General features: G+C 56.3%; 1 protein-coding gene across 1 annotated transcript in view; it reads left to right on the top strand.

The window, feature by feature from the left end:
* Positions 1 to 17,841, top strand: part of CUX2 (cut like homeobox 2) — a 216,812-nt gene extending 198,971 nt beyond the window's left edge. Inside the window, exons 13-22 of the mRNA XM_084254186.1 lie at positions 41 to 89; positions 180 to 279; positions 949 to 1,596; positions 2,222 to 2,323; positions 6,373 to 7,151; positions 7,795 to 7,954; positions 10,284 to 10,553; positions 11,528 to 11,716; positions 13,312 to 13,585; positions 16,866 to 17,841. Of these exons, the coding sequence (XP_084110312.1) occupies positions 41 to 89; positions 180 to 279; positions 949 to 1,596; positions 2,222 to 2,323; positions 6,373 to 7,151; positions 7,795 to 7,954; positions 10,284 to 10,553; positions 11,528 to 11,716; positions 13,312 to 13,585; positions 16,866 to 17,655 (3,361 nt within the window). The 3' untranslated portion in view covers positions 17,656 to 17,841. The remainder of the gene's footprint in view (positions 1 to 40; positions 90 to 179; positions 280 to 948; positions 1,597 to 2,221; positions 2,324 to 6,372; positions 7,152 to 7,794; positions 7,955 to 10,283; positions 10,554 to 11,527; positions 11,717 to 13,311; positions 13,586 to 16,865) is intronic.
* The last annotated feature ends 7,578 nt before the right edge of the window (positions 17,842 to 25,419 follow it).

Below are 25,419 nucleotides of genomic sequence, written 5' to 3' on the forward strand. Positions count from 1 at the left end.
AGGGATCCACCTGCCTCACGCTCCCCACTTTCCCCGGCAGCATCTTGAAAGCCATGAAGCTGGCCTCCAGCACCTGTGGCCTCCCCCAGGTGAGTGTCTCCCCACTGCCCCCGCAGGGCAGGTGGCCCCAGGGCCTCCTGCCAGCCACACTCTCTCAGCCCGGCTTCTTGTCTCCTCAGGCCATGACCAAGCCTGAAGACTCGCTGCTCCTGGCCAAGGAGGCCTTCTTCCCGGCACAGAAATTCCTTCTGGAAAAGCCCAGTCTGCTGACCAGCCCTGGTAGGGGAGGAGGGTGCTCTCGGGCTAGGGGCAAGTGGAGGCTGCGGTGGGTCCCTGGCCTCTGTGCCAGGAAGCAGCCAAGAAAGAGGTCAGAGGGGACAGGAGATCATTGACCTCGGCCCCCCACCTCCAGCAGACCCTGGGAATGGCCAGCGCCCTTTGCTCTGGCCCCTGACTGCCCTCTCCTCCCCAGTGGCCCCACTAGCCTGAGCAGCCCTGGCCAAGGCTCTCTGCTGCCTATTTCCTCTCCATAAAGTGGGGCAATAAGGGGGCCTGCTTCTCAGTGCCACGGGGGTGGAGCCAGTGAGCACAGAATGCAGAGGCCAAGGCAGGATGCGGGGCCCAAGGAGGTCGGCTGACCACTGGGTGCAGATAATCTGAGCGCCTGCCGGGGTGACGTGCTGGGTCTAGTTGGCACTCAGTGCTCCTGGAAGCCTATAGCACTGCTCCCCCTCCCCTTTCTCCCCTGACTCCCCGGCCCCCCCCCCCCCCCGCCCCGTCTCTGCGTTTCTGCCTTTCGCTGTCTGTCTCCTGTGTGGGGTTTCTTTCTCTCATTGTCATCTCCACCTCTGTTCCCACCTCTGTCTCTCTCTTGTCTCCGCGTCTCTCCCCCATCGTCTGCCTCTCTGCCCCCGTCTCCCCTCTCTCCTCTGTCTCTCCGCGTTCTAGAGGAGGACCCTTCGGAGGACGATTCCATCAAGGACTCGCTGGGCACGGAGCAGTCGTACCCGTCCCCTCAACAGCTGCCACCACCCCCGGGGCCTGAAGACCCCCTGTCTCCCAGCCCAGGGCAGCCCTTGCTGGGCCCAGGCCTGGGGTCTGACGGCCCGAGGACTTTCTCGCTGTCCCCCTTCCCCAGCCTGGCGTCAGGGGACGCGCTGCTGTCCAAGCACCTGATGCCCCCGGCTGCCTTCAAGGGGGAGGCGGGCGGCCTGCTGGTGTTCCCCCCAGCTTTCTATGGCGCCAAGCCCCCCACAGCCCCTGCCACCCCGGCCCCTGGGCCCGAGCCGCCCGGGGGACCTGAGCCGGGGGGGGGCGGCGGTGGGGCCGGGCCCGGAGCGGAGGAGGAACAGCTGGACACAGCAGAGATCGCCTTCCAGGTGAAGGAGCAGCTGCTGAAGCACAACATTGGGCAGCGGGTGTTCGGCCACTACGTGCTGGGGCTGTCACAGGGCTCGGTCAGCGAGATCCTGGCACGGCCCAAGGCCTGGCGCAAGCTCACAGTGAAGGGCAAGGAGCCTTTCATCAAGATGAAGCAGTTCCTGTCAGACGAGCAGAACGTGCTGGCCCTGCGGACCATCCAGGTGCGGCAGCGAGGTGAGCCCAGACCGTCCTGCGCAGGACGCGCCTTCATGGCCAAGGCCTGGCTCTGCGGCCCCAGCTGGGTGCCCCAGAGCACGTGACCTGCCGGTACTCCAGTATCCCTCCCTGAAAAACAAGGGGAACTTTCCCTTAGCCTGTGCTGCCCCTTCCTGCTTACTGGCCTCTGGGGCAGCTCACAGTGGCAGTGGTGGGGGCGCCTGCCCTGGGAGGACTCCCTGATCACCAGCAAGCCTCAGTTTACCCATCCGTAAGATGATCTGGTGGCCACCAGCCTTGCCCCATCTGATTTGTAGAGTAATCCTGAGTTCGAGTCCCAGCTCTGCTGTTCCCCCACTGAGTAACCTCAGGCAACACACTTTAGCTTCCCTGTGCCTCAGTTTCTTCATGTGACAACCTCAGGTTGGTGGTGGTCATTAAATGAGTATAAAGCCCAGAGCAGTTGCTTGAGGACACCGCGGTGGTGCTGCCGCTGTCCTGGCCATTATTTCCAGCCACGATCACAGGCGGGTCTCCAATTGGCCGCAGTGAGTGCGGCCTCAGGGAGGAGAGGCTGGCTCGGCTCGGGCACTGGCACCCATAGGCAGGTCCCCACAACAGATGCCTTCTTACCCCCCCCCAGGCAGCATCACCCCGAGAATCCGCACGCCAGAGACGGGCTCGGACGACGCCATCAAGAGCATCCTGGAGCAGGCCAAGAAGGAGATCGAGTCGCAGAAGGGGGGTGAGTGTGGTGGTGCAGGCGGACCTGGTCCCCCCGGAGTCCACGCAGACCCCAGCCCATGGCCAGCGGGGTCTGGGCCTGGAAAGAGCACGTCAGTGTCCCCAGCACCGGAGCTGCCCGCCCTGTTTGGCTTCTTCCATTTAAATGAGCTGCAATTGAAGGAGAGGACGACGTCCACTCCTGGGCCTCACCTGCCATATCGCATGGGGGCTGTGTAGGATAACACGACTGACAGAAAGAAGGTGTTCCCTCGTCACCCGCAGGCGTTTGTCAGACTCTGAGGCCGAGCCACAGTCCTGCCAGCTGCAGGTTTCCTACCTCCTGTTCCAGTTCTCTGTTCCCAGGAGACCGTCCTGGCTTCCTCCTGCCTCTCAGATGTCTCCGACCCCTTCCCAGCGTGTGGGTCTGCTGGTGGCCGAGAGCTGCCATGTACAGGCTAAAAAGCAGCACTGCCCGCAGGCATCCCAGTCAGTCCGCAGGGCTTCAGGCAGGTTGTGGGCAGGACTGTTCTTTCCTTGCGTTTTTCAGCTTCTGGAGGCCGCCTGCTCTTCTAGTCTCGTGGCCCCATCCTCCCACTTCAAGGCCGACATCACGGCACTCACACAGGCGCACACACTCACTCGCGCACGAGTGCCAGTACACTCTCCCGCTCCCTCTCCTTCCTGCCTCCCTCATAAAAGCACCTTTGTCATCAGGTCGGGTCCACTGGATAATCTCAGTCCGGGATCCGTAACTCATGGCATCTGCAAAGTCCCTTTGCCACGTAAGCAGGATGTTCACCGGTCCCAGGGATGGGCCCTTAGACCTCCTCAGGGGATCATTATTTAGCCCAACGTGTTGCACTTTCACCATCAGCCCCTCAAACGTGGGGCTCCCCCAGGCCCCCTAACATTCTTCCTCTTCTAACAGCACCCAAATCGCTCCCTTTCCAGAGTTCCAGAGCCACAAGGCGACTGCCTGTTGGGCTTGTCCACCAGGGTGCCGTACTGGCATCTCCAACTCAGCGGTACTTATTGTCTTTACTTGCTCCCCCTCCTCCCTCCGCAAACCCACCTACGAAACCCTGGAACCTGTCAGGTGGTGCTAGAAATCCTGGCCCCTCACCTCTAGCAGCCAAGAGTCACTCACGCTCGTCTTCTTTCAAGTTCATCCATTCCCCTGCCCAGCTCCCCCCAGCAGAGCGAGCCACCGCCATCACTTGCTGGAACTGTTGCAGTAGCCCCTTCACTGATCTTGCCACCGGTGTTCTAGGCCCCACTCTATCCCCTTCTCCACCCTGAGGCCAGACAGATCTTTCTAGAGCAGGCATGTGGTCATGTCACTCAAAACCCTCCCATGGTTTCCCACTGTCCTCATGATAAAATCCAATCTCTTCAAGACCTAAAGGCCTTATAATCTTCAGACTCCACCCCTCTCACACGAACTGTGTAGTCATGCCCACCCCACCCCCATGCTGTCCCCTGTGGCCCTAATGCCATCCTTACCCCAAATACCTTTCATCCAGCCAACTCCTACTCATACTTAGGCTAAACCCAGAAGTCACCTCCTCCGAGAAGCCCCCCACCCCCATCCATACAGACTGCATGCTGTCCCTACTTAGAGCTTCCATAATTACCCATATATATATATATATATATATATATATATATATATATATATATATAGTGTAAATGGAGCCAAAAAGGTCTGCCTGCAGATTTCGGCTATGCTATTTATTAATTGTGTGATCATGGACAAGTCACTTAGGTTCCCTGTGCCTCCTTTTACTCATCTTTAAAATAGTGCGGCATTCGTACTTCTTTCTTAAGGTTGTGTGAGGATCAGATGAAGTTGTGTGAGGAAAGCAGGTGGCCTCTAGAAGCTGAAAAACACTCCGCAGGCACTCAGCCTCCCGCCCTGGCATGGAGAAGGCACCCCTCCCTGAGAGGGAAGCCATCCTGACAGTTAACTCTTTCATTATTATGTCTGTGTTATTGCATTTGCTTGGGTTACAAATGACCCTACTCATGTGACTCTCCCTCCTGCCTTTCCTGGGGCTTCTTAGGGACTGAGTCACATCCCTGCACCCAGCACCTTGTAGGGCAGCACATATCCAGACCTTGGCTGCTGGCTTTCCACCTCCTAAAACTCCATTTTTGCAGTGTCTGTTGCCCCCTGGTGGCGACTCACAGAAAGTGTCCGATTCCCAAGCCTCTGTGCCCAGGAGCCGAGGTTCCAAGGACCAGGTTCCTGGGGGAGAGGGGAGGGCTGGGGAGGTTCACCCTGCTAGAAGGCTGCACTTCCCACCCAGATAATCAGCACCCAACTGTGTGCACATTAATTTCCTCTTCACTCCTGTAGCCAGAGAAACAATCGTTCAGTAAACACCTATGAAGTACCTGTTGTGTGCTTGACATAGGTTGCAGATGTGGACGAGACAAGATATTGTGGTAACTAGAACCACGAGAAACATCCACCTCTCCCCACTAAAGAGAATAGACTACGGAGGCTGGCAGGCCAGCGGAGGGTGGGGCAGCCTGCACAGTCATGCAGAGGCCACAGGAGGCCCCGGGTGCCTCTGGCAGCTCAGGCCTCCAGCCGAAGGCCGGAAGGAATGCAGCAGAGGAGGGAAGCGGTAGCACAAATGGCTGCGGGGCTGCCCAGGCAGGGGCTGTGAAGAGTTTCAGCAAGAGAAAAATGCCCGCACTCTGATGCAAGGGTGGGCTGAGCCGAGAGCAGCCGCTGGTCCCCATGGGAGGTGAAGGGGCCTGGCTGCTAGCTCAGAAATTCGGTCCCGGGAATCGATGGAAATGTCCAGAATGGGCGCAAAGACTGTGCCCACGCGCTGCCTTTGCTGTAGTTTACAACAGGCACAAACTGGAAAGCTCAGTGTCCAGCAAGAGGAGATCAAGCGAGCAAAGCGGAAACCACCCCTTCCACGGTGTAGCAGCCATTGCAGAGAGAAGCTTTTACTCATAGGAAAAAACACACCTATTGCTGCTAAGTGGAGACTAACCAGATGCTCTCCACCAATCACTTCTCATCATTCCAGGCCTGTAGTTAGAAAGCAGATCGGAAAGAAATACGTGAGACTGAGAGGCTGATTCGTGTGGTTGCCTCTGGGAGAGAGATGAGAGGGTGTTCCGTTTTCATCTTAACTTCTTGTGTTTTCTTAGCTCGCCACAATAGCCACATACTTGCCTTTTTTTCTCAGTGGAGGTGAAATTCATGTAACAAAATTAACTTTTAAATTCACAATTCAGTGACTTTAGCACATTCCTGGTTGTGTAACCACCACCTCTGTGGAGTTTCGGAACATTTTCATCAACCCCAAAGCAGGCCCCACACCTATTTAACAGTCACTCCCTACTCCTCCCTCCCCTAATCCCTGGTAACCACCCATCTGCTTTCTGGGTCCATGAGTTTTCTTGTTCTGGACATTTCATATGAATGGAAATCATCCCCTCTGTGGCCCTTGTGTCTGACTTCTTTCACACAGATCATGTCTTCACTAAATAATAGGTTGCTTATTTTTTGCTTGTTCTAAAACTCTAAGGAAAGAAGCTTATACTGTGTCTCATCTTGTGGAACTTGCTTTTTTTCACTAAATAGTATGTTATTTAAATTCATGCATGGTTTTACCTGGTGAGTTCCTTTTCGCTGCTGTATAGTATTCCATTGTGTGCCCATGCCACTATTTATTATTCATTCTCATGTCCGTGAGTATTTGGGTTCATGCCATTCATCTTGCTATTAAAATAGATGAAGAAGCCTCTTACATGCTGTAGGGGGTTTTCCTTGTCTTTGAACACTTGCAGAGGTTGATGAAAGCATATAAAGAAGTGTTTATTTTACATTAGTGTACTTCCTGGGCAATTTCTCCACGTCAAATCACCTGAGGTCTAATGGCAGCCTCCTGTGGAAAGACTGTAATTGACCTAACCCATCCCAGTTGTTGGGGAGAGATGGCCTCTGTCATTTGCCTGGTCTAAATCCTGTGCTGCCAACATCTTTGCTCTTCAGGTCATGCCCGGATGCTGGGCCCCAGCCACCTTGTCTCCTCCCCACAGGTGAGCCCAAGAACTCCACGGCCCCACTGAGCATGGCCAACGGCTCAGCCTCCACCAGCACCTCGGAAGATGCCATCAAGAACATTCTGGAGCAAGCACGCCGGGAGATGCAGGCACAGCAGCAGGCCCTGCTGGAGATGGAGGCCGGCCCCCGGGGCCGCTCCGTGCCACCCTCACCCCCCGAGCGGCCCTCACTGGCAGCCGGGAGCCAGAACGGGGCCCTGACCCACGTCAAGCAGGAGGACAGCAGTGTGGGCACTGGAGGCACCAGCAGCAGTGCCACGCAGACGTCACTCACGGTCCTGTCCCCCGCTGCCTTCGTGCAGAGCATCATCCGGAAGGTCAAGTCCGAGATCGGCGACGCTGGCTACTTTGACCACCACTGGGCCTCAGACCGCGGCCTACTCAGCCGGCCCTACGCCTCCGTCTCACCCTCACTGTCTTCCTCGTCCAGCTACTCCGGCCAGCCCAATGGACGGGCCTGGCCCCGTGGGGACGAGGCCGCCCCAGCCCCTGAGGACGAAGGGGCCGGGGGCGAAGACGAGCCCCCCAGGGTGGGCGAGCTCAAGGCTGAGGGGGGCGTCCCTGAGGCTGCCGGTGGGCGGCTGGCCTACTACCCAGCCTACGTGCCCCGCACACTGAAGCCCACCGTGCCGCCCCTGACCCCTGAGCAGTATGAGCTCTACATGTACCGGGAGGTGGACACGCTAGAGCTGACGCGCCAGGTCAAGGAGAAGCTGGCCAAGAATGGGATCTGCCAGAGGATCTTCGGGGAAAAGGTAAAGACAGGGTTGGGGAGTCCCGGGAGGCTTGGGGCTTTGGGGCCTATGGGCCCCAGGAGGGAGGCCCAGCCCCACTGTCTGAGGTTGGGAAGGAAGAGTATGAGCAAGGACAGGCCTGAGGCGGCCTTGAAACCCTGCCCCTGTCTCTCCCGGGCTCGGGGCCACGGGCAAGGCTGGGGTCCATCCTGCACTGAAGCCGTGAAACGCTTCTGTCTGGCTGGGAAATAGCCCCTCTGCTCTGCTCCCAGCCCTTCCATCCCTAATGCGGTCCTTTCAATACAGGGTTGAGGCTCAGCCCAGCAGTTAAGTCCTTTTTAAGACCATCCCTGCCTTTAGCAGAGGAGCAGGCAAAGGGTCAGGCAAGCCCAGCAGAGGGAGAAGTGACCTCAGTGGGAGGCACAGGAAGGCTTCCTGGAGGAGGGGTCTTAAAGTCCAGGTAGGATTTTCACATGTGGGGGTATGGGGAAGGCACTGCAGGCGGGTCCCCCAGCAGGCTCCAGGGAAATCAAGAGCAAAGGAAGGCCGCCTCGCCCCCAGGGAGCAGGAGCGAAGCATGGCCTCCCAGGGTCTGGGGAGGAAGGGTGGGGATAGCCAATGTCCCGGGTCTCGTGACCTCCCCCTGCTGCCGCCCCGTCCCCAGGTGCTGGGCCTGTCACAGGGCAGTGTGAGTGACATGCTGTCCCGGCCCAAGCCATGGAGCAAGCTGACCCAGAAGGGGCGGGAGCCCTTCATCCGCATGCAGCTGTGGCTCTCAGACCAGCTCGGCCAGGCTGTGGGCCAGCCGCCCAGCGCCTCCCAGGGTGAGTGTGGACGGGCCCTGGGGGGACAGGCAGAGCGCTGCCAGCACCCAGCACCTCCCATCCTGGCATTGCGCACGCCTCCGGCTTCACTGCCCCGCTCTCCATCTGCACCACCCCCCAACATTACTGCTCCCCTGGAAGACTGCACTGTGCTCCTGGCTGGTCTGCCTGCTCCCCCTCATCCTTCCTTCAGCAAGTGGGGTACAGCTAGTGCTACTTTCAAACCTCTAGGTGGCGTCAGGGTGCCTAGAACAAGAGAAGAAAATACATGTGGAGTCCCACCCTCCACTCCCCAGCGGAGAATCCCGATCTTTTCCCAGCCACCCAGCAGCCCAGAATGCTCAACGCAGTGCCTTGGACAGCTGGGGCCACTCGTTAATGATGCACAGGCAGCGTGGAGTCTGAATTTTGCCTGGATGAGGAAGGAACCTGAGGCTCAGAGTTGCCCCAAGTCAAAGTCCAAGAGTGGAAGTGTCCGGGGGAGGAGGGAGGTGTTGTGGGGGGGCTCTAGGGAACCCAAGCTCCTCCCCAACAGCAGGCAGGTCTATTGAGGTGCCCACACAGGCCCTGCATTGGGATGAGGGGGCACGGCTCTCAGGAGAGAACAGCACGCTGCCCACTGATGCCAGAGAAAGTCCCAACAAGGTGGTCCCTCGAGACCTCAGCTCAGCCTCAGTTTACCCATCTGCAAAGTGCAGTCTGTGTAGATGAAACCAAGCCTCATAAACAAACCAGATCAGGCATCAACAGCAATAGTACCAGGAACATAATGTGCAGCGGCAGACACACCTTGTCCCCCGCTCACTGCAGACCAGAGTGCCAGGTTTGTGGAAGCCGAGATGTGAGTAGTAGCTGAGGGCCTGGAAGTAGGGGAGGCCCCCAGCCCCCACTTTTCCTAAGCCTAGAGGCTGGGAAGCAAATCCATTGCCCACCAGCTCCTCAAAGTCGGCAGTGGGGGTGGGTCTGGACCTGCCTCTGCAGTTGTCCTCTGCCCCTCCTCCCTGGGCAGCCAGCCAGGGCAGGAAGCCCGCTGCCTGCCGGGTTAGGGATGAGCCGGATGCTGGGGGAGGGTGCTGAAGCGTGCCCTCCCCTGCGCCAGCTGCCTGCCAAGTCCCTCATTAGCCAACCTCATCAGTGATGCCCTCGGTAGTGGGCATCCATATTCCAGGCACTTCTGCCTGAGGCTTCTCAGAATTCTCAAGCAGTTGAAGAAGCCCTGCACCCTAAAAACGGGTCTTTCTATCTCCCCGAGGCCCCATCTCTCTCCCCATCTTTATCTCAGACTTTGTCTCTATCGCTTCCCACCTTTGTCTTCCTTGCTCTGTCTCTGCCCCCTTCCGTCTCTCCCCGTCCCGCCCCTCGGCTCGACCCCCACCATCTTCACTTCTGCTCTCTCTCCCCCTCACCACCTCGCCCTCCCTCTGGCCCAGGACTGAGAAGTGGCCCTAGGGCTTCCTGTACTAAAACCAGGAAAATCGGGGCAAACTCGGACCCATTCGTCACCCTGCTCCTTGCTCCCTTCTCCCTCAGCCCCGCTGCGCAGCGCTCCCGCTCGGGCCTCACCGGGCCTGACTGCCCAGCCCTCGGCCATCAGCATCTCCCCCCCCACAGAGCCAGGTTCTGCATCTTCCAATGAGTTTGTGAGCAGGGCCTGGAAACCAGCGTGGTCAGGGCATGGGGGGGCTGGTTTCAGGCACAACCTCGGGGTTTATCTCCCTCTCCTTCCTCATCCCGCTCCCTCTCTGGCTGGAAACCTGACCCTTTGGGTGGGGATGTGAGTGCAGGTAGTTTTCCAAGAGGCAGGTGCCTTGGAAGACCCTCTGTTCTCCAGCCGGGCCCAGCCCCCTGCCCCTCACTCTCCAGGCTGCCTGCGGCTGGGGCAGTGTCCATGTCAGCTCAAGCGTCACACACCTATGGCCAGGTCAGCCCGACCCCACGAGCCCAGATGTGGTCCGCTCACCACCTGGGGCTGTGAGGCCAGCACCCAGCTTTGAGCTGCACTGTGCACCTCTCAAGCGTCATCAGGGTTCCTGACAGACATCTGCCAGCACCCCCCACCCCTCCAGGCTCGTAATTAGAATCGGGCCATTGGCTTTGGGCAGGAATATCACAGAAGTGACGCTGCCTCCTCCTCAGTACACTGTATCAGGAGGTACCAAGTATCGCTCTGTCCCGTGACAGTGATGTCCCCTCTGATCGCGGTGCTGAAGGTGCCGTCTGCCAGGGAGCTGTGCTGGCAAGTTAACGCTTCCCCTTCGCGCTAGCGAACCTCGTGTGTGCCCAAGCCAGAGCACAGTAACCGCCTCTGCTCTGCTCTCTGTGCCCACAGCCAGCCCCACCGAGCCGAGGTCCTCGCCGTCCCCGCCCCCTAGCCCCACGGAGCCCGAGAAGAGCTCCCAGGAGCCCTTGAGCCTGTCGCTGGAGAGCAGCAAGGAGAACCAGCAGCCAGAGGGGCGCTCCAGCTCCGCGCTGGGCGGGAAGATGTTCTCGGGCAGCCAGGCCTCGGGGGGCATCCAGGAGATCGTGGCCATGTCCCCCGAGTTGGACACGTACTCTATCACCAAGAGAGTCAAAGAGGTCCTCACGGACAACAACCTAGGTACGGGCGGCGGGAGTGGGGGATGCTGCCCCTGCCCTGGCTGGCCCCACGCCCCTTGAGGAAGGTGCCAGCACTGAGTCCCAGGGGCCGTGGACTCAGCCTGCAGTCGGCTCCATGTGAGGCATCTGTCTGACCTTGTCCCCAGGGGCGGTGACCGCAGGCCTGATGGGACCTAGAACCCTTAGCCCACGGCTTTCAAAACTTCCTTCCTGCAGCCCTCTGAGAATCCCAGCCACAGCAGTGTCTCCATCCAGGGCAGGCCCACATCTTGACGCTTTCCAAACACAAATGCGAATATTCATACGCCTCCTTTCTGCTTTTTTTTTTTTTCCCTGTATCAATGAAATTGCACACATCCTGCCCTGCAGCTGACTTTTTAAAAATTCATACTGCTTTGTGACAGCCTCCCACACAAGGCCCGCTGTATCTCTTGGTTCTTTTCACTGTTGCAAAGTGTTTCACACCACGGGTGCCCCACATTTCTACGCAACTCACAGGCATTTTGGTTGTTTCTAAGTTCCTGCCGCTCTGAAGCCACCTGTCTGTACCTTTGTGCCTTTGGGCAGGTACAGCTGGAGGGTAAATTCTAGGGAGTGGAAATGCTGGGTCAGATATGCATATATTGAAATTTTGATAGAATCTGTCAGATGATCCTCCGGGTGATAATGGGAAACAGTCGAGCCAGGTGGCACTAACTTGTTCGGGAAGTTTGCAGATAATTTCTGGGCTCCCTTAGGAGTGATGAACCTCTCAATGTAAAAGAGAGCATTTCAGTTGACAGTTGTCTTGTTCCACCACCCTCCTAATGCCTCTCATGCAGAAAGGTCCCCCCAGATTCCCTGGGTAACTCTTGTGTCTGGTCTCCCCTCTGGGTTAGGAGACACCACAGGGCTTTCCCTGTGTCTCAGCTGCTCCTGTCTCCCGGGAGCAGACATCTCTGCCCAGTGGGGTAACGGCGCCCTCCCCGTCCCCAGGGCAGCGGCTGTTTGGGGAGAGCATCCTGGGGCTGACGCAGGGCTCTGTGTCTGACCTGCTGTCCCGGCCCAAGCCCTGGCACAAGCTGAGCCTGAAGGGGCGGGAGCCCTTCGTGCGCATGCAGCTGTGGCTGAACGACCCCCAGAACGTGGAGAAGCTGAGAGACATGAAGAAGCTGGAGAAGAAAGGTGAGCCCCGGGGACCCCGGGATCCTGCGAGCTGTGGCCCAAATAAACCCAGGCCCCCGTGTTCGTCTCAGCCTGGTGTGGGGTGGAAATCGCAATCCCACCAGACAGTATAAATGAAAACAATTATAATATTGAAAGTTAAAGTAACTGAACATGCTGTTTCCGTGACAATCCCAGTTTCCCATCTCAGCTTCCCTCCACCTGCCTGTTGTTGCTCTGGTCTTTTGCCAACCCCAGTTGCACATTCTGTTTTGTGTAGAATAACTCGGGTGCAGGCCAGAGGTACAGGGGTGAGAGGACTCACCAGAGACAGAGTGGGGAACAGAACAGGCAGATTGAAATACACTGCTGAGGGGAGCAGCAGGGAGACAGGAGAGGTCTGTTGTGCCATATGGGTAGCTCCCTGGCCAGGGATCAAACTCAGGCCACAGTGATGATAGCTCTGAGACTTAACCCCTAGGCCACCAGGGAGGACCCCAATTGCATATTCTTCAAAACACTCTCTCCCTGTGATCCCCAGTCCTCGCCCATCGCCCAGAGTCTACTCCACAAAGTACAAAATTGACCCAGCAAAGGGAAGAGATGATTCTCCCCAGTGGGAGTGAGCAAGGAGAGCGCAGGTTCTGGCATCATCTCATAGTATCTCTCGTGCCTGGGAAAGTGAGCTGGTGTTGAGACTTGCCATGCATCTGCCCAGTCTCAGGCTGTGCATAAGGGATTTCTGGACATAAAAACACTGTTTTTTAAGGAGATACAGAGTTGGAAGATGAGATAGAGTTGAAAAACTGTAGTCTGGACACCTGGGCAGTTCAGGGTCAAGCCAGGCTGTGAGGGGCGCTTGAGGCAACCAAGGAGAGCTGTTGACCTCAGACAACTGCAGTTGTGAACGGCTGCACTTCTGCTGTGTGCCCTTGGGCACGTGACTTCCCCTCTCTGTGTCTCTTCTTAACCACAAAATAAGGGTTGATTGGCAGTGGGTACAGTGTGGTAACACACATCCGAAGAGGTGTGATTCTAGACCTCTCAATCATACAGCGTTGTAAACCAATGTTACCTCAATAAAAACTGAAAATAGTTTTTTTTAATGTATAACACACACCAAAAAAAAGAGCTGATGATAGCATGTACCTCAGGGCATTGCTGGGAGGGTTAAATGAGCCTGGTTTACATCTTTATTCTAAAGTGGCCTTTTTTTAAATCACATTTGGACCATTTGGAGTTGAGATACCTTATGTAATTACTGGGTTGGTTAAAGTAATATTGTGACCCCACCGCCAGCAAGACTAGTAAAATTCAGTGATAATGCTGACAAGCAAGAGAATTTTGCAGAGGGTTCTGCTTGAGGCCTTAAACCCTTAACACCTGGGCGCTACAACCAGGCTTCAGGGCAGGTAGACTCTCCGGCCCTCGGGCTCTTGGCTCTCCCACAGGTGTGGGCAGGCCAACATCAGTAAAGGGCCTGAAAGGATGTGGAAGGAAAGCAGTGAGGGGGAGGAAAGGATACCACTGGGAGCAGGCTCCTAATTTGGGGGCTCAAAGAGCCATGAGGGGGGCTGGCCGAGGCTGCATTCTCAGCCTGCCCCCGCCTGCCCCAGCCTACCTGAAGCGCAGGTACGGCCTCATCAGCACCGGCTCAGACAGTGAGTCTCCAGCCACGCGCTCCGAGTGCCCCAGCCCCTGCCTGCAGCCCCAGGACCTGAGCCTCTTGCAAATCAAGAAGCCCCGCGTGGTGCTGGCGCCCGAGGAGAAGGAGGCGCTGCGCAAGGCCTACCAGCTGGAGCCCTACCCCTCCCAGCAGACCATCGAACTCCTCTCCTTTCAGCTCAACCTCAAGACCAACACCGTCATCAACTGGTTCCACAATTACAGGTGAGGCCGCTGGGGGTGCCCACTGGTAGGGTGGACAAGGGTCTGGGCCCTGCGTGGCCTCGGGGAGATGGGGAGGCTATTACTAGGTGCGTGGATTTGTCTGGATTTGCCTCCCACCATCGCCAGCCCAGGCAAGCCACTCTCTCCTCCCTGTGCCTCGGTCGTCTACCCTCTAAAACGCAAACCATGACAGGGTCTGCTTGGCGGTGTCATCCAGAGGATAAGCGGGCTGACCTATTTGTGTGAAATTCTGGCACATAGCTTGTGGTGGCGTGTGATGTGATTCTTGTCACTGTCTCTGTTATGACTTCACCCAGCTCGTTCTGTGTCTGCCTTCAAGAAAGGAGCAGGAACTGTGTTTGGGGCACAGGCTGAGCAACCCTAACTAACCACTGAGCCTTATGGTGGAGGCTGATTTGCAGCCCTGGGCCTCTCCTGAGGCCCAAGGAAGCCCCTGTGACACCCCCTTGGTGAGTGGGTGATTCCTGTTTCTGTGGTTGTGTCCCCACGCACCGGTCCCCAGAGTGGAGAGTTGCTGGCCTGCAGTGGGCTGGGCATCCTGGGAGTTCCATCCCAGGGTTGGCTTGGGGCATTGACTGGGTTCCTGAAGCCAGCCGAGAGCCCTTGGAATTTCAGGGACCATGTCTGAGGTGCCCCCACCAAACCTCCTGAGCAGAAAATGTGGTGCCAGAGAAGAAAGTCTTTCCATGCTTTCCAGGGATAGAGAGGTCTCTGATTCCCCAGGGAGAAAGGAAGGTGCCTGGAAGACTGGAAGCCTCCTCTCTCCCAGGCCCAGCCATGGGCATTCACACAGACCTGAGTTCAAGTCCCACCTTAGCTGTGTGTTCCTGGGCAAGTCACTTTCCCTCTCTGAATCTCATTCCTATTTTACACATAAGGAACCTCATACCCCACAAGACTGGACTGAGGATGGAATGGAAAAACTGCAGGCTTAACCACACTGTAAAATAGGACTTGTCCTCTGGCTCAGACCCAGAGCCTGCCAAAGGCCAAATGACATGTCTCCTTAAAGCCTCATATCCTTCTTCCCTGCCTGGGAGGTAATGAGGTTGTCCTCTCCCCCTTTTGTTCCCCATAGGACTGCATATTCACTATTATTCAACATGTTTACTCAACAAATATTTGCCATGTATGCACAGTTAGCCACATTCTGGGGAAACAAGGGTTCCAAGCCATCATCCCTGCCCTTAGGGAACTTAAAACTGAACTGGGTAATTCCACAACAACCTAATAAATGCTATTAAAAGAGAGAGAGAGAGAGAGAGAGAGAGAGAGAGAGAGAGAGAGAGAGAGAGAGAGAGAGAGAGAAATAAGAGACTGAGAGAAAGGGGAATTCTCCCTGGGGAAGCCTTTACAGAAGAGGTGACATTGAACTGGGTGTTGAAAGATGAATGGAAGTTTTTACCAAGGGACAGAGAGAATTCCACCCCCAAAAGGAACAACTCTGAAAGAGCAGTAATTATAGAAGAAATTTGTTTCACTTAACAAGTATTTATTGACTACCTACTGTGTACTAGGCACCAAAGAGAAAACAAAGTCCTTGCTCTTAGCATCTCTTACAGACCAGTCAGGAAGAAGGTCACTGTTAAATGAGAATCATGTATTAATACATAAGTACACACTGCAGTGAGTTCTGGGAAGTGTGAAGAACAGGATATTTTGAGAAAAAAGTACTAGGAAGGCCCTGCTGTAGATTTGGGAGTCAAGAATTTAAAGGTCTAATTTATACTAAAGTGTGAATGACTAGTAGCTTCATATTTATACTTGATCTGCAGTTTGGAAGTTCTAGTAATAGAACTTCAAGCATTGAGCTATCCCAAATTTCCTCAGATCACACCTCAGTGAACCCCACTAGGGATGTCCCTGGTCCTATCACCTCTTCCCTCTAGGGGGAGCTAGGGGACAATGAAGTCCCCCTAGAAGACTGGGAAAGCCAGAGGACCCCTTACAGTCCCTCTGGGCTCAGGATCCTGGGATGGACTTGGATAGGAAGTGGGGGAGGCTGGAGAATGTAGCCAAACTGCTGGGTTCTGGGCCTGCCTGCATGGCTTGCTAGCTCTGACTGTGACGGTGCCTGTGCCTCTCCAAGCCTTGTTTCTTCAGTGATGGTGATGAGACTGGTAACCCTGTATCAGGTTATTGTGGAAAATAATGAAATAATCTGCAAAAAGTGCTTGGCCCAGCGCCTGACATATAAGACCCGTTATTGTGATGTTTGCAACTACAACTTATAGTTGTTAGTGTTATATGTTAGTAACATGTACTTTATTATTAATAGAAATGGGCAGCGGGCTATAGCATTGAGGTGCTGAGGAAGCCTTATCGCTCTGTGACCTTGGGCAAGTCATTTGATCTCTCTGGACCTCATTGGCTATTAGGAAAATGTTAAATGGGGTTAGACACATTTCCGCCCCATCCTGCTCTGAACATAACACAGTGCTGACAACAGAGAGGCTGTTCAACTAGAGAGAGAACAGGTTCTGAACTGCAATTCAGGGTTCCCAGGTTCTGGCTGCAGCACTGCCAATGTGCCATGGTGACCTCATGTGCCAATGTGCCACTTGCTGCCTCAGTTTCCCTTCTGTGCTGATGCATAAGAGTCTCTCCAGGGAAGAAGCAAGGAGTTGTTGCCACATACTAGATCCAGGTTTGACCCTGTGGGATGGTGCTGTCCAGTAGAAATATATTGCGAGTCACATAGGTGATTTAAAATATTCTAGGAGCCATTAAAAAAATGTAATTGTAATAGTGTATGTTATTTAGCCCTGTGTATGTGTATGTATATATATATATAACTATTTCAGCACATAATCAATATAAAAACATTAATTTACTTTTTTGTTGTATTAAGCCTTCAAAATCTGGTGGGTGTTTTCACCTTATCACACTTCTCAATTCAGACGGGCCACATTTCCAGCCACATGTGGCTACTATATGGGACCACGCAGGTCCAGCTCATGAGCTCTGGAATCCCGCAGTCCTGAGTTCAAGTCCTGACACTTCCACTTACTGACTGTGTGACTTGGGGCAAGTCACTCAACATCTCTCAGCCTTGTCCCCTCCTCTGTGGGGCGCAGATAACAAACAGCACCCACCTTGTAGGGTTGTTGAATGGACTTACCAAGATGCTGCATGTGAAGAAGTTTAGTGCTTATGAACCCCCAGGGGAGCGGGTGGAGTCTAGAGCTGTTCTCTGGACTGAGTCCTGGGCTGGTAGGGCCCCCGTCCAGCCCCTTGCTCACCACCATCTCTGCCCCAGGTCCCGGATGCGCCGGGAGATGTTGGTGGAGGGGACCCAGGATGAACCAGACCTTGACTCCAGTGGGGGTCCTGGAGTCCTCCCGCCAAGCCACGCCCACCCGGACCCCACACCGAAGAGCCCCGACTCTGAGGTCGAGGACCAGAAACCTACCGTGAAAGAACTGGAGCTTCTCGAGGGCCCTGAGGAGAGCGCCACAGCCCTGGCCGCCCAGGACAAGGCCCAAGTGCGGATTAAGCAGGAGCAGACCGAGGAGGCCGGCAGCCAGTCGCAGGACTCAGGGGAGCTAGATAAAGGCCTGGGTTCCCCGAAAGAGCCGCCTCCCGACCCCCCGGGGAACAACGATGGACTCCCCAAAGCAGCCTCGGGGCTCCTCCTTCCAGGTGGGCCCACCCCAGACTGCCCCTTGCTACAGCACCCCCGGGAGAGCGAGGGGGGGGAGCGGCTACACCCAGACCCTCTAAGTTTTAAGTCGGCTTCAGAGTCCTCGCGCTGCAGCCTGGAGGTGTCTCTGAACTCCCCCTCGGCCGCCTCCTCCCCAGGCCTCATGATGTCTGTGTCACCTGTGCCCTCCTCCTCGGCCCCCATCTCCCCATCCCCACCCGGCGGCCCCCCAGCCAAAGTGCCGAGTGCCAGCCCCACTGCCGACACAGCCGGGGCCTTGCACCCCAGCGCCAAGGTGAACCCCAACTTGCAGCGGCGGCACGAGAAGATGGCCAACTTGAACAGCATCATCTACCGGCTCGAGCGGGCAGCCAATCGGGAGGAGGCCCTGGAGTGGGAGTTCTGAAGGCGGGCGAGGGGCCGGGGGGCACCCTGGGTGGCCACCTCCCCTCCCTCGCTCCCTCCCAGGCAGGCCGGGTGAGGGCGGGAGGAACTGAGCCACCGGGGTGGACAGCAGCGCTGCGCCGGCCCCTCTCTTGTGATCTCCTGCTTCGACGCTGGAGGGCAGGGGTGCCCCTCGCCCGGGCAGCATGCCGCCTCCAGCCTGGCCCGCTCCAGCAGCAGAAGCCACGGGCGCCACCTTTTCACCCAAAAACTCCAAACTCTTTTAGAAAAATAAATAAATATTTATAGACCTCTTTTAGATATTTTAATAAAGGATCCTTTGGAATTTATTCCCAGCCGATGCTGTTTTGATATTACAGAGAGTTATAAAATCAGGATGCTGTCACAACTGTTGCGAAGTATACACTGAAGTTGTGTCGTTTTTGCCACTAGATGAGATTAAAAGAAGACAATTGCTCAAAGCCATCACAAAACACTCTAAGATTGACCAAAACTTAGATCACCTTTGAACCGAGGTTTTTTCCCCCACGTCTGTGAGACAGCGTTTGGCGACTGCCCTCCCGGAAACCGTGCCGAAAGGAGAAAGTCCGAAAGACTCTAAATGAAAAGCCTCGATGCCCTTGGGGGTGTTTCACTCTGGGGGGCTCTTGGGCGGCCTTGAGAACGCAGAGCATCGAGCCCCGCGGCCACGTGTCCACCCGTCCGCCTGCAGACCAGGTGCGTTCCCAGAGCCTTTGGAAAGCCGGGCGTGGGGGGCAGGCGACTGCAGGCTGGTGGGCGCTCGGGCCAGGGTGACCGCGTGGCCCAACCTGAGTCGCGGCCCGGGCGCAGGACGCCCCCCGCCGGCACCCGCATGGGCATCGCAGACAGGACCGTGTGTTTTCAGAAAGCCGCCACGTTGGCCATCGCACAGGCGCCCAGCACCAAGGGAGTCATCTGTCCAGAGCCCCAGCGCCCCGTCCCGCCACCTCTGTCCAGTCCACCCCGATGCGGTCGCAGGGGTTGCCCGCAGCTCCGGGTCTGCAAAGCGCGACAGGGGAGTTCACGCAGCCTGTCTGCAGACTCCCCGGATCCAGCCCGCCCTCCTGCCCTCCGGTGCAGGACCTCTGGGGAGCAAAGACAACCCCCATCCCAGAGGAGCCCCTCCTCCAGCACCGTGGTTCTAAGGGGAGAGTTCCCAGGTGGGCAGGATCGACTGCCCTGTTGATTGTGGAGTCTCTCTCGGTTTTGTTTTTTTTCCAAACTCTCTGAGGGAAGGTTGAATTGGGTGACACCCCAGCTGAATCCAGAATGACGGTGAAAACATGGCCTTCATCGATGCCAGTCCAGTGCCGGGGCAGAGATGGCAGGCAGGGGTTTCAAGGATGCAGCCAGCTTCTTGAAACTGGCAGGCAAAACCCAGCGACCGAAGGGAACAGCCAAGGGCTCTTCCAGAACCCCCAGCCCGCCTGCCCGGCCCCGGCTGCAGCCCCACACCACTCGAAGAGCGACAAGGCAAACCCCGCAGGAAAACCTCCTTTTCCACACACCCAGGCTATGCATTGAAGAGTTTTCCACTGTATACATTTTTATCCAGAGGAAGGTATTTTTATATTTTGACAATAGGAAACCGTGACCAATTTTCAGAGTCATCAAATCTGGAGCAAACGTAACATCTTCAAGCCACCACCGCCCTGTCGCAATTAAGGCAACTGTGGGGGGGACGCACCACTTTTTACTGTCAAAACCCACACCACAGTGGGGCCCGGGCTTACACGCAGACTGCGCTTCTCGGAGAACTGAGGCTGGCTTTCGGGTGGCGGGATTTGATTAAGCACTTAGTATGGTCTTCTGAGCACGGAAATCCCGTCGTGCTTAAAGCCAGGGGACCGTGAACAGCTTCGTCAGGTTCACCTCCCATAACGGTCGAAACAAAGCAAAAACCCACAAAACCGTTTCTATGAGAGATTGATGAACTTTGTTTAACATTAAAAAAAAAAAAGAAAAAAGGAACACGTTCTGTAAACGCGTCGCTCAATACAGAATTGTATGATGATGTCTGGGTGTCCTGGTTGCTTTGTTCTGGAGCTGGGGCGGGGACTGGGGCGTGGGATCGAGCCCTTAGCGTGTCTTACAAGCCGCATCACATAAAAATCGTCCTGACCAGCTTCTCCTCAAAGCCTGGCCTGGCTGCCCGCCTTCCAGCCTGCTCCAGCCGCCTGTGCAGTGGCGCCCCCTGGAGGCCACCGTGATTTGCCTCCCCTGTGCCACCTGCCCAGGGCCTGTGGGCATCTCAGTTGTCCAGTGCGCCGTGGATTCCAGCAAAGGAAGATGGAGGGGTTGCGATCCATTTCTCCACTCAGGGCAGCGATGAGCTGGTTAGACTCTGGGACCTGGGACCAAGGAGCCAAGCTCACCCACCGCCCCCACATCTGTGGCCGCGGGCCCTGGGAGAGCCAACTCACGGCTGTGCCCACCTCCACCCAGTCTCCTATGGGGAAATGCCCGGCGACTCCTCCCCTTCCGCAGCTGGAGAACTAGGGCCTCGTCCCCTTGTACATGGGGGTTCATGGCTTCGTCGTGAGGAGCAGTCGCGTGTGAAACTCCTGAGAGCCGGTGCCCATGAGCACCCCGCGGTTTCACTAGATGAGTGGGCTGGGTTCCCCCACCTGGCTGGTGGGTCTCTCCACATCAAGCCGGAGGGCTTGACCAGTAACTTGCGTGTCCTGAGGCGGCGTTAAGCATTACTCAGCCATGAGCCGAAGCCACGTGGCGTCCCAAGACAGGCCTTTCCTCTTCCTCTGGAAAAGCTTCCCCTTGCCCGTTTTTCCGCTGGTCCTTGCAGTGGGAACTAACCCTCCTCCTGGGTCAGGAGGACTTGTCACTCCCAACCCTGCAGGAGGGCCCCTGGGAGGCCTGGGCAGCGGGCAGGGTAGCAGCGAGGAAGGGCCGGGGTCCCCATTAGCCCCGAAGGTCCTGAGGTGGCCCATGAAGGGAGAGATTCAGGCAGCCTGGCATTTGCGCATGGGGAGAAGGCTGGGAGTCAGCTGAGAAACGAGCTTTTGGTCCCGGCACGACCTCTGAAGCTGTGTGACCTTGGGCAAGTGCCTAAACTGCTCTGTGCCCCAGTTTTCCAAGCTGCAATGTGGGGGTGATAGTAACGGTACTTTCCTTGTAAAGTAGTTGTAAGAAATCAAGTAAAGCCAAGAACAGACCCTTGGGGCCCTGGATTTGTTGCGCCAGAGAAGGTCAGAGTCTGAAATCCCCAGGGGGTGGCCCCATGATGTAGATGGGGGGAGGTGAGGAGGCAGCAGCACCCAGACACAGCCCACCTGAGGACTTGCAGAAGCAGGGACCCCAGCCTCTGCCCACCGGAGCTCTATGTGGGCCATCAGCTTTGGTGTTGACACTGTCTGCAGGCCCGTAGGAAAGGGACCTGCAGGAAAAAAACACAGAAATTCAGAGTTCTGAACTAGGGGCCACAGGAGAGCAGGGAGTGGAACGACCAGGAGGAATGAGAAGGAAAACAGGGAGGGCCTGGCAGGAGGTGGTAGGCTTAGATCAGGGGCGGTTTAGAGTACAGAGCTGAACTGGGGACTCCAGCGGGGACCATGAGAGCTCGAGTAGTGAGGTCCAGGAAGGCTTCCTGGAGGAGGCATCTCTGCTGACACCTGAAAGCCAATGGGAGTTAGAAGAAAAGCGGGAGAGGCGGACAGGAGAAATAGCAGGCAAGATATGGGACAAGGACAAGAACATGGGGAAAGGTGAGCCGCCTCCCATCACCTCCTCGTGAATGACCAAGCCAGACCTCACCTGGCTGATCGGTGACCATGAGAGATTCTAAAGGCCAAGCTCCCATAGCCAGGGCTTAGTGTGTGTTGCTATGGAAACCTGGCTCCATTTGCAGGTCCCTGGAAGCTGAAGTCACCCCCTTCAAACCCAAGCCATGGGATCCAGGCAGGGAACTGACCTGTATGACCTTGACCAAGGTCACGCCTAACCCCAGGTAGGTAGCCCCACCTGCCACAATGACTGGGCTAAAGCAGCGGATATTTTTAATGTGTGTGACCTTCTCCAGCCCCCAGTCCACAGTTGTTAAAGGCCCTGGTTTTGAGCTCAGCCTGGCCTGGGTTTGAGACTCCACGCTCGAAGCCAGAGGGCGCTTCCGTGAGACTCCGTTTCCTTAGTGTCAAATGGATGTGATCATAATAGCATCTGTGGACACCAAGGCTTAGTGGCTTAAAACAAAAAGCCATCTCTGCAGGCCAGGAATTTGGTGATGTTTGACTAGGAGTTCCGGTTCCTGGGTCTTGCAGGTTAGCTGTCGGCCAAGGCTGCGGTCATCCAAAGGTTGGGCGGGCTGGAGGACCCCCTCCAAGGTGGGCTCTCATGTGGCTGGCGAGCAGTGCTGGCTACTGATGGGACCTCCGCCAGGCCTGCTTGAGCGCCCTTACAACATGGCAGCTAAGGACCCAGGCAGAGGCCGTAGTGTCTTCTAGAACCTAGCTTGGGAAGCGCCCCTGTGGCCTCCACAGTGTTCTCTTGCCACTCGGGCAGCCTGGTTTAGTGCAGGAGGGGACTGTGCGCCAGGGTGTGGACACAAGGAGGCAGGGCCATCGCGGCCATCTTGGAGGCTGGTTACACGCGGCCTTGTGAGTATCTTTGAAGGTTAAATGAGCATTTCTTTTTTTATTTTTTTAAAGATTTATTTATGTATACAAGAACTGGGGTGCAGGCCAGAAATGTGGGGGGTGAGAGGATTCACCAGAGACAGAGGGGGGAGCAGAACAGGCGGGTTGACGGAAATACACTGCTGAAGGGAGCAGCAGGCGAGTCAGGAGAGGTCTGCTGCGCCATGTGGGTTACTCCCTGGCCGGGATCGAACTCATGCTGCAGAGGCTGCGGGTTGCTTCATAGTGCTGCTGCTTAACCCCTTGCGCCACCAGGGAGGCCCCTAAACGAGCATTTCCTCAGCTGTGGTCCAACAATCCCTCGTCGCCTACTCAAAATGCAGCTTTCCTGGCTCTGCCCCAACCTACTGATCCCAAATCCCTGGGGTGAAGACCAGACATCATAGGTTCAGTAAATTTAGCGTTGTTGGCGTGCCAGGTCAGGGGAAGAAGGTTGTCGAAAGAGTGGGAAGCAAATATTCCTGGTGTCTTGGCCTAGTCAGGTGCTATTGGGTTCAAAGAAACTGATCAGTTTAAAGATGGGCAAGTGCTTTTGGGGAGACCTTAAATCGAAAGGCAGGACAGCCAGGTGTCGGCACTGCCCTAGTCTTTCTTGATGTTAGTTCACTCTCCAAAGCCCCCCAATTTAAAATTAGTCCCAGATTCAAAATTCCCAGGACCCTGATGGGCTTGTACAGGGAATGGCTCCTGCCCATTGCGGCTGTGGTCAGGGACGGAGAGGTGGAGAGAGCTGGGGCAGGAGTGGCAATGATGGGCAGCTCTGGGCCTGACCCCAGGGGTACATGGGAGGCAGGCCTGACCCCTGCTGTCAAGGAGCTACGATCCAGAGGCGTCCTGCCCTAGAATTCTGGACCCACCACTAGAGACGCCATGATAACAGGGCCTGGGCCATGGAGGACTGCACCTGGTAAGAAGCCAGGCCTCGGACCCAAGCGCAAGCAGGCCAGGCCAGGCAACCCTGACCCTTTGGCAAGGAGTGGGTCACCACTTTGAAACCCTAAGTAGAAAGTAGCTCATGGACCCGCCTTTTAAAGCCATCAGAAAGTGGGGTCCTGCCACTAAGTGTAAGCCATTTGCCCTGTTACTGTGGTGGAAGAGTTTTGTTTTAGATGCTATGATTCTAGAAACTGGCCCGGCAGGCAGGGCCTTTTTCCTAACGAGGTCTGTGTGAAGTGACCCTGGGAGGAGTTGGGGGAGCCGGCTGCCCGCACCAGAGGTAGCCGGGGAGCAGGGACAGATCTTCTGTTCAGGGGAAAAGGTGCAGGGCTGGGAGGGAGTTCGTGAGGCTCAGTATTTGTTTGCTCTTGCAGAAGAGGCGAGATGAGAGGCTTCCTGGGAAATAATGAGAAATAGCAGCCCCTCGACTGTCACAGTGGGGGGGGTCCCCCTCTAGCCCTCACCTTTACCCTCAAGCCAACAACCACCCTCAGCCATTACCCAGGGCCATGCTCCTTAGAAGCAGCAGCTGCGGTCACTCAAGCTTACCCATTAGGAAGCCTCTGGCTGCAAATAAAAAAGTCCCTCTCAGAGCTTTAAACAAAGTTACTGAACAGACGTCCAGAGTTAGGGCAGTTTCCTGGGTCCACTGATTCAGCGGTTCCGAGATATTTTCAAGTGTATATGCTAAAGCGGCAGGAAACACTTCCCTGAGCGTGGCGGGCTTCATGCTCACAAGATGGCTGCCACGGCTCCCGGCATCAGACATAAGCCCAGAAAGCACTGAAGAGCTCTAGTATCTCTAGAAGCAGTAAGATCCTTCCATTCCCGTCACATTGTTCAAAATTGGGCCACACAGCCATCCTTGAACAGCTTAGCCAACGCCTGCCAGTGAGATGGGGGCAGAACAGCTGGCTGAACTGGACTTATTTAGGGTGGATGAATGTACCCTAACCTCTGGCCAAGTGCCCTCCTTGGGCTTCTCATCCCGTGTCAAGTGGCTTCTCAGTTACGTACAGTATCCCGCGGAGACTAGGGAAGACAACTTCCTCTGCCGCGCTTGTGAGGTGGTTCAGTCCTGCCCTGGTGGAAAGGAAGCGCTGACGTGTCGGCAGGTGGCCGCACGGCCCTCTCCCTTGCAGCTGGGCCTCTGAACAGTCCACCCCTACAAAGCGAGGAGGCAGGTGAGGGCACACCTGTGATCCTCCCTCTTGGGGTGCTCTCCTGCTGGGTCCCCCATCTGTGCCCCCATGCCCTGTGGTGGCTGACTCAGCCTGTGCGGGGAGCCACTTCCCCAGCCCCATCTGGCAGCCCAGCCCGGGAAAGTGGAAGGGATTACTCAGCGCTCACTGGGTGCTCACGAGTGGCTTCATCTCGTTCTGCCAACCAAGGACAGTAGGTTGCTCGTCCTAAACCGCATTTTCCAGGATGTGCAAGATTTTCCCAGGCTACAAAGACAAACCTGTGACCCGAGCTCTGGATTCACATTGGGACCTTCCCACGTGTTCCTGGGTGACCTTGGGCGAGCCGCCTTCTGGCTGTGAATCCCCTCAGCCCAACAGACTCGATGATCTGCAGCTTGAGCTTCCTCATCTACCTTGTGTTCACAACAGACATGACTGATCAATAGCAGGCTGGCCCCCTCTGAACTTGCATTGGTGCCCTGGCATTGGAGCCCCCCAAGTTCAGGCCCCCCAAAAAGCCACCACGAAATGATCAGTGACAAGAACCAGGCACTGACTCTTCTGTTTGCCTTCCCAGATGGGCCTCCCAGCTGTCAGGGCTTCAGCCTGCGCGAGCCATCCCCTTCCCCTGCCTTCTCTCCCCGGAGCAGGCACTTTATAACTCCAGAAGGTTCCGCCCCCTCTCACAGAAGTGCAGCTCACATCCCTGGTCTGCTGTGTGCACTCAGCAGGCGTCTGCGCCTCTCACTCCTGTTCCCTGTCTGTGGCCGGGAGAACCTCTGGCAGAGCCTCACACTGACGCCACTCCCCTTGGGGCCTGCCCCCCCGCCCTGCCAGGCACATGGATCAAGAGGAAAAACAACACAACCAGCCACGACTGAACAGACTTTTATTTTAGGCTTTACACCCCACCCAGGGTGCCCGACATGTCCCGCTCTGGTCCAAGTCTGAGCATAGCTCCCCTCTTGTGCTTCG

Source organism: Talpa europaea (genome assembly GCF_964194135.1).
Source record: "Talpa europaea genome assembly, chromosome: 14".
Classification (NCBI taxonomy): domain Eukaryota; kingdom Metazoa; phylum Chordata; class Mammalia; order Eulipotyphla; family Talpidae; genus Talpa; species Talpa europaea.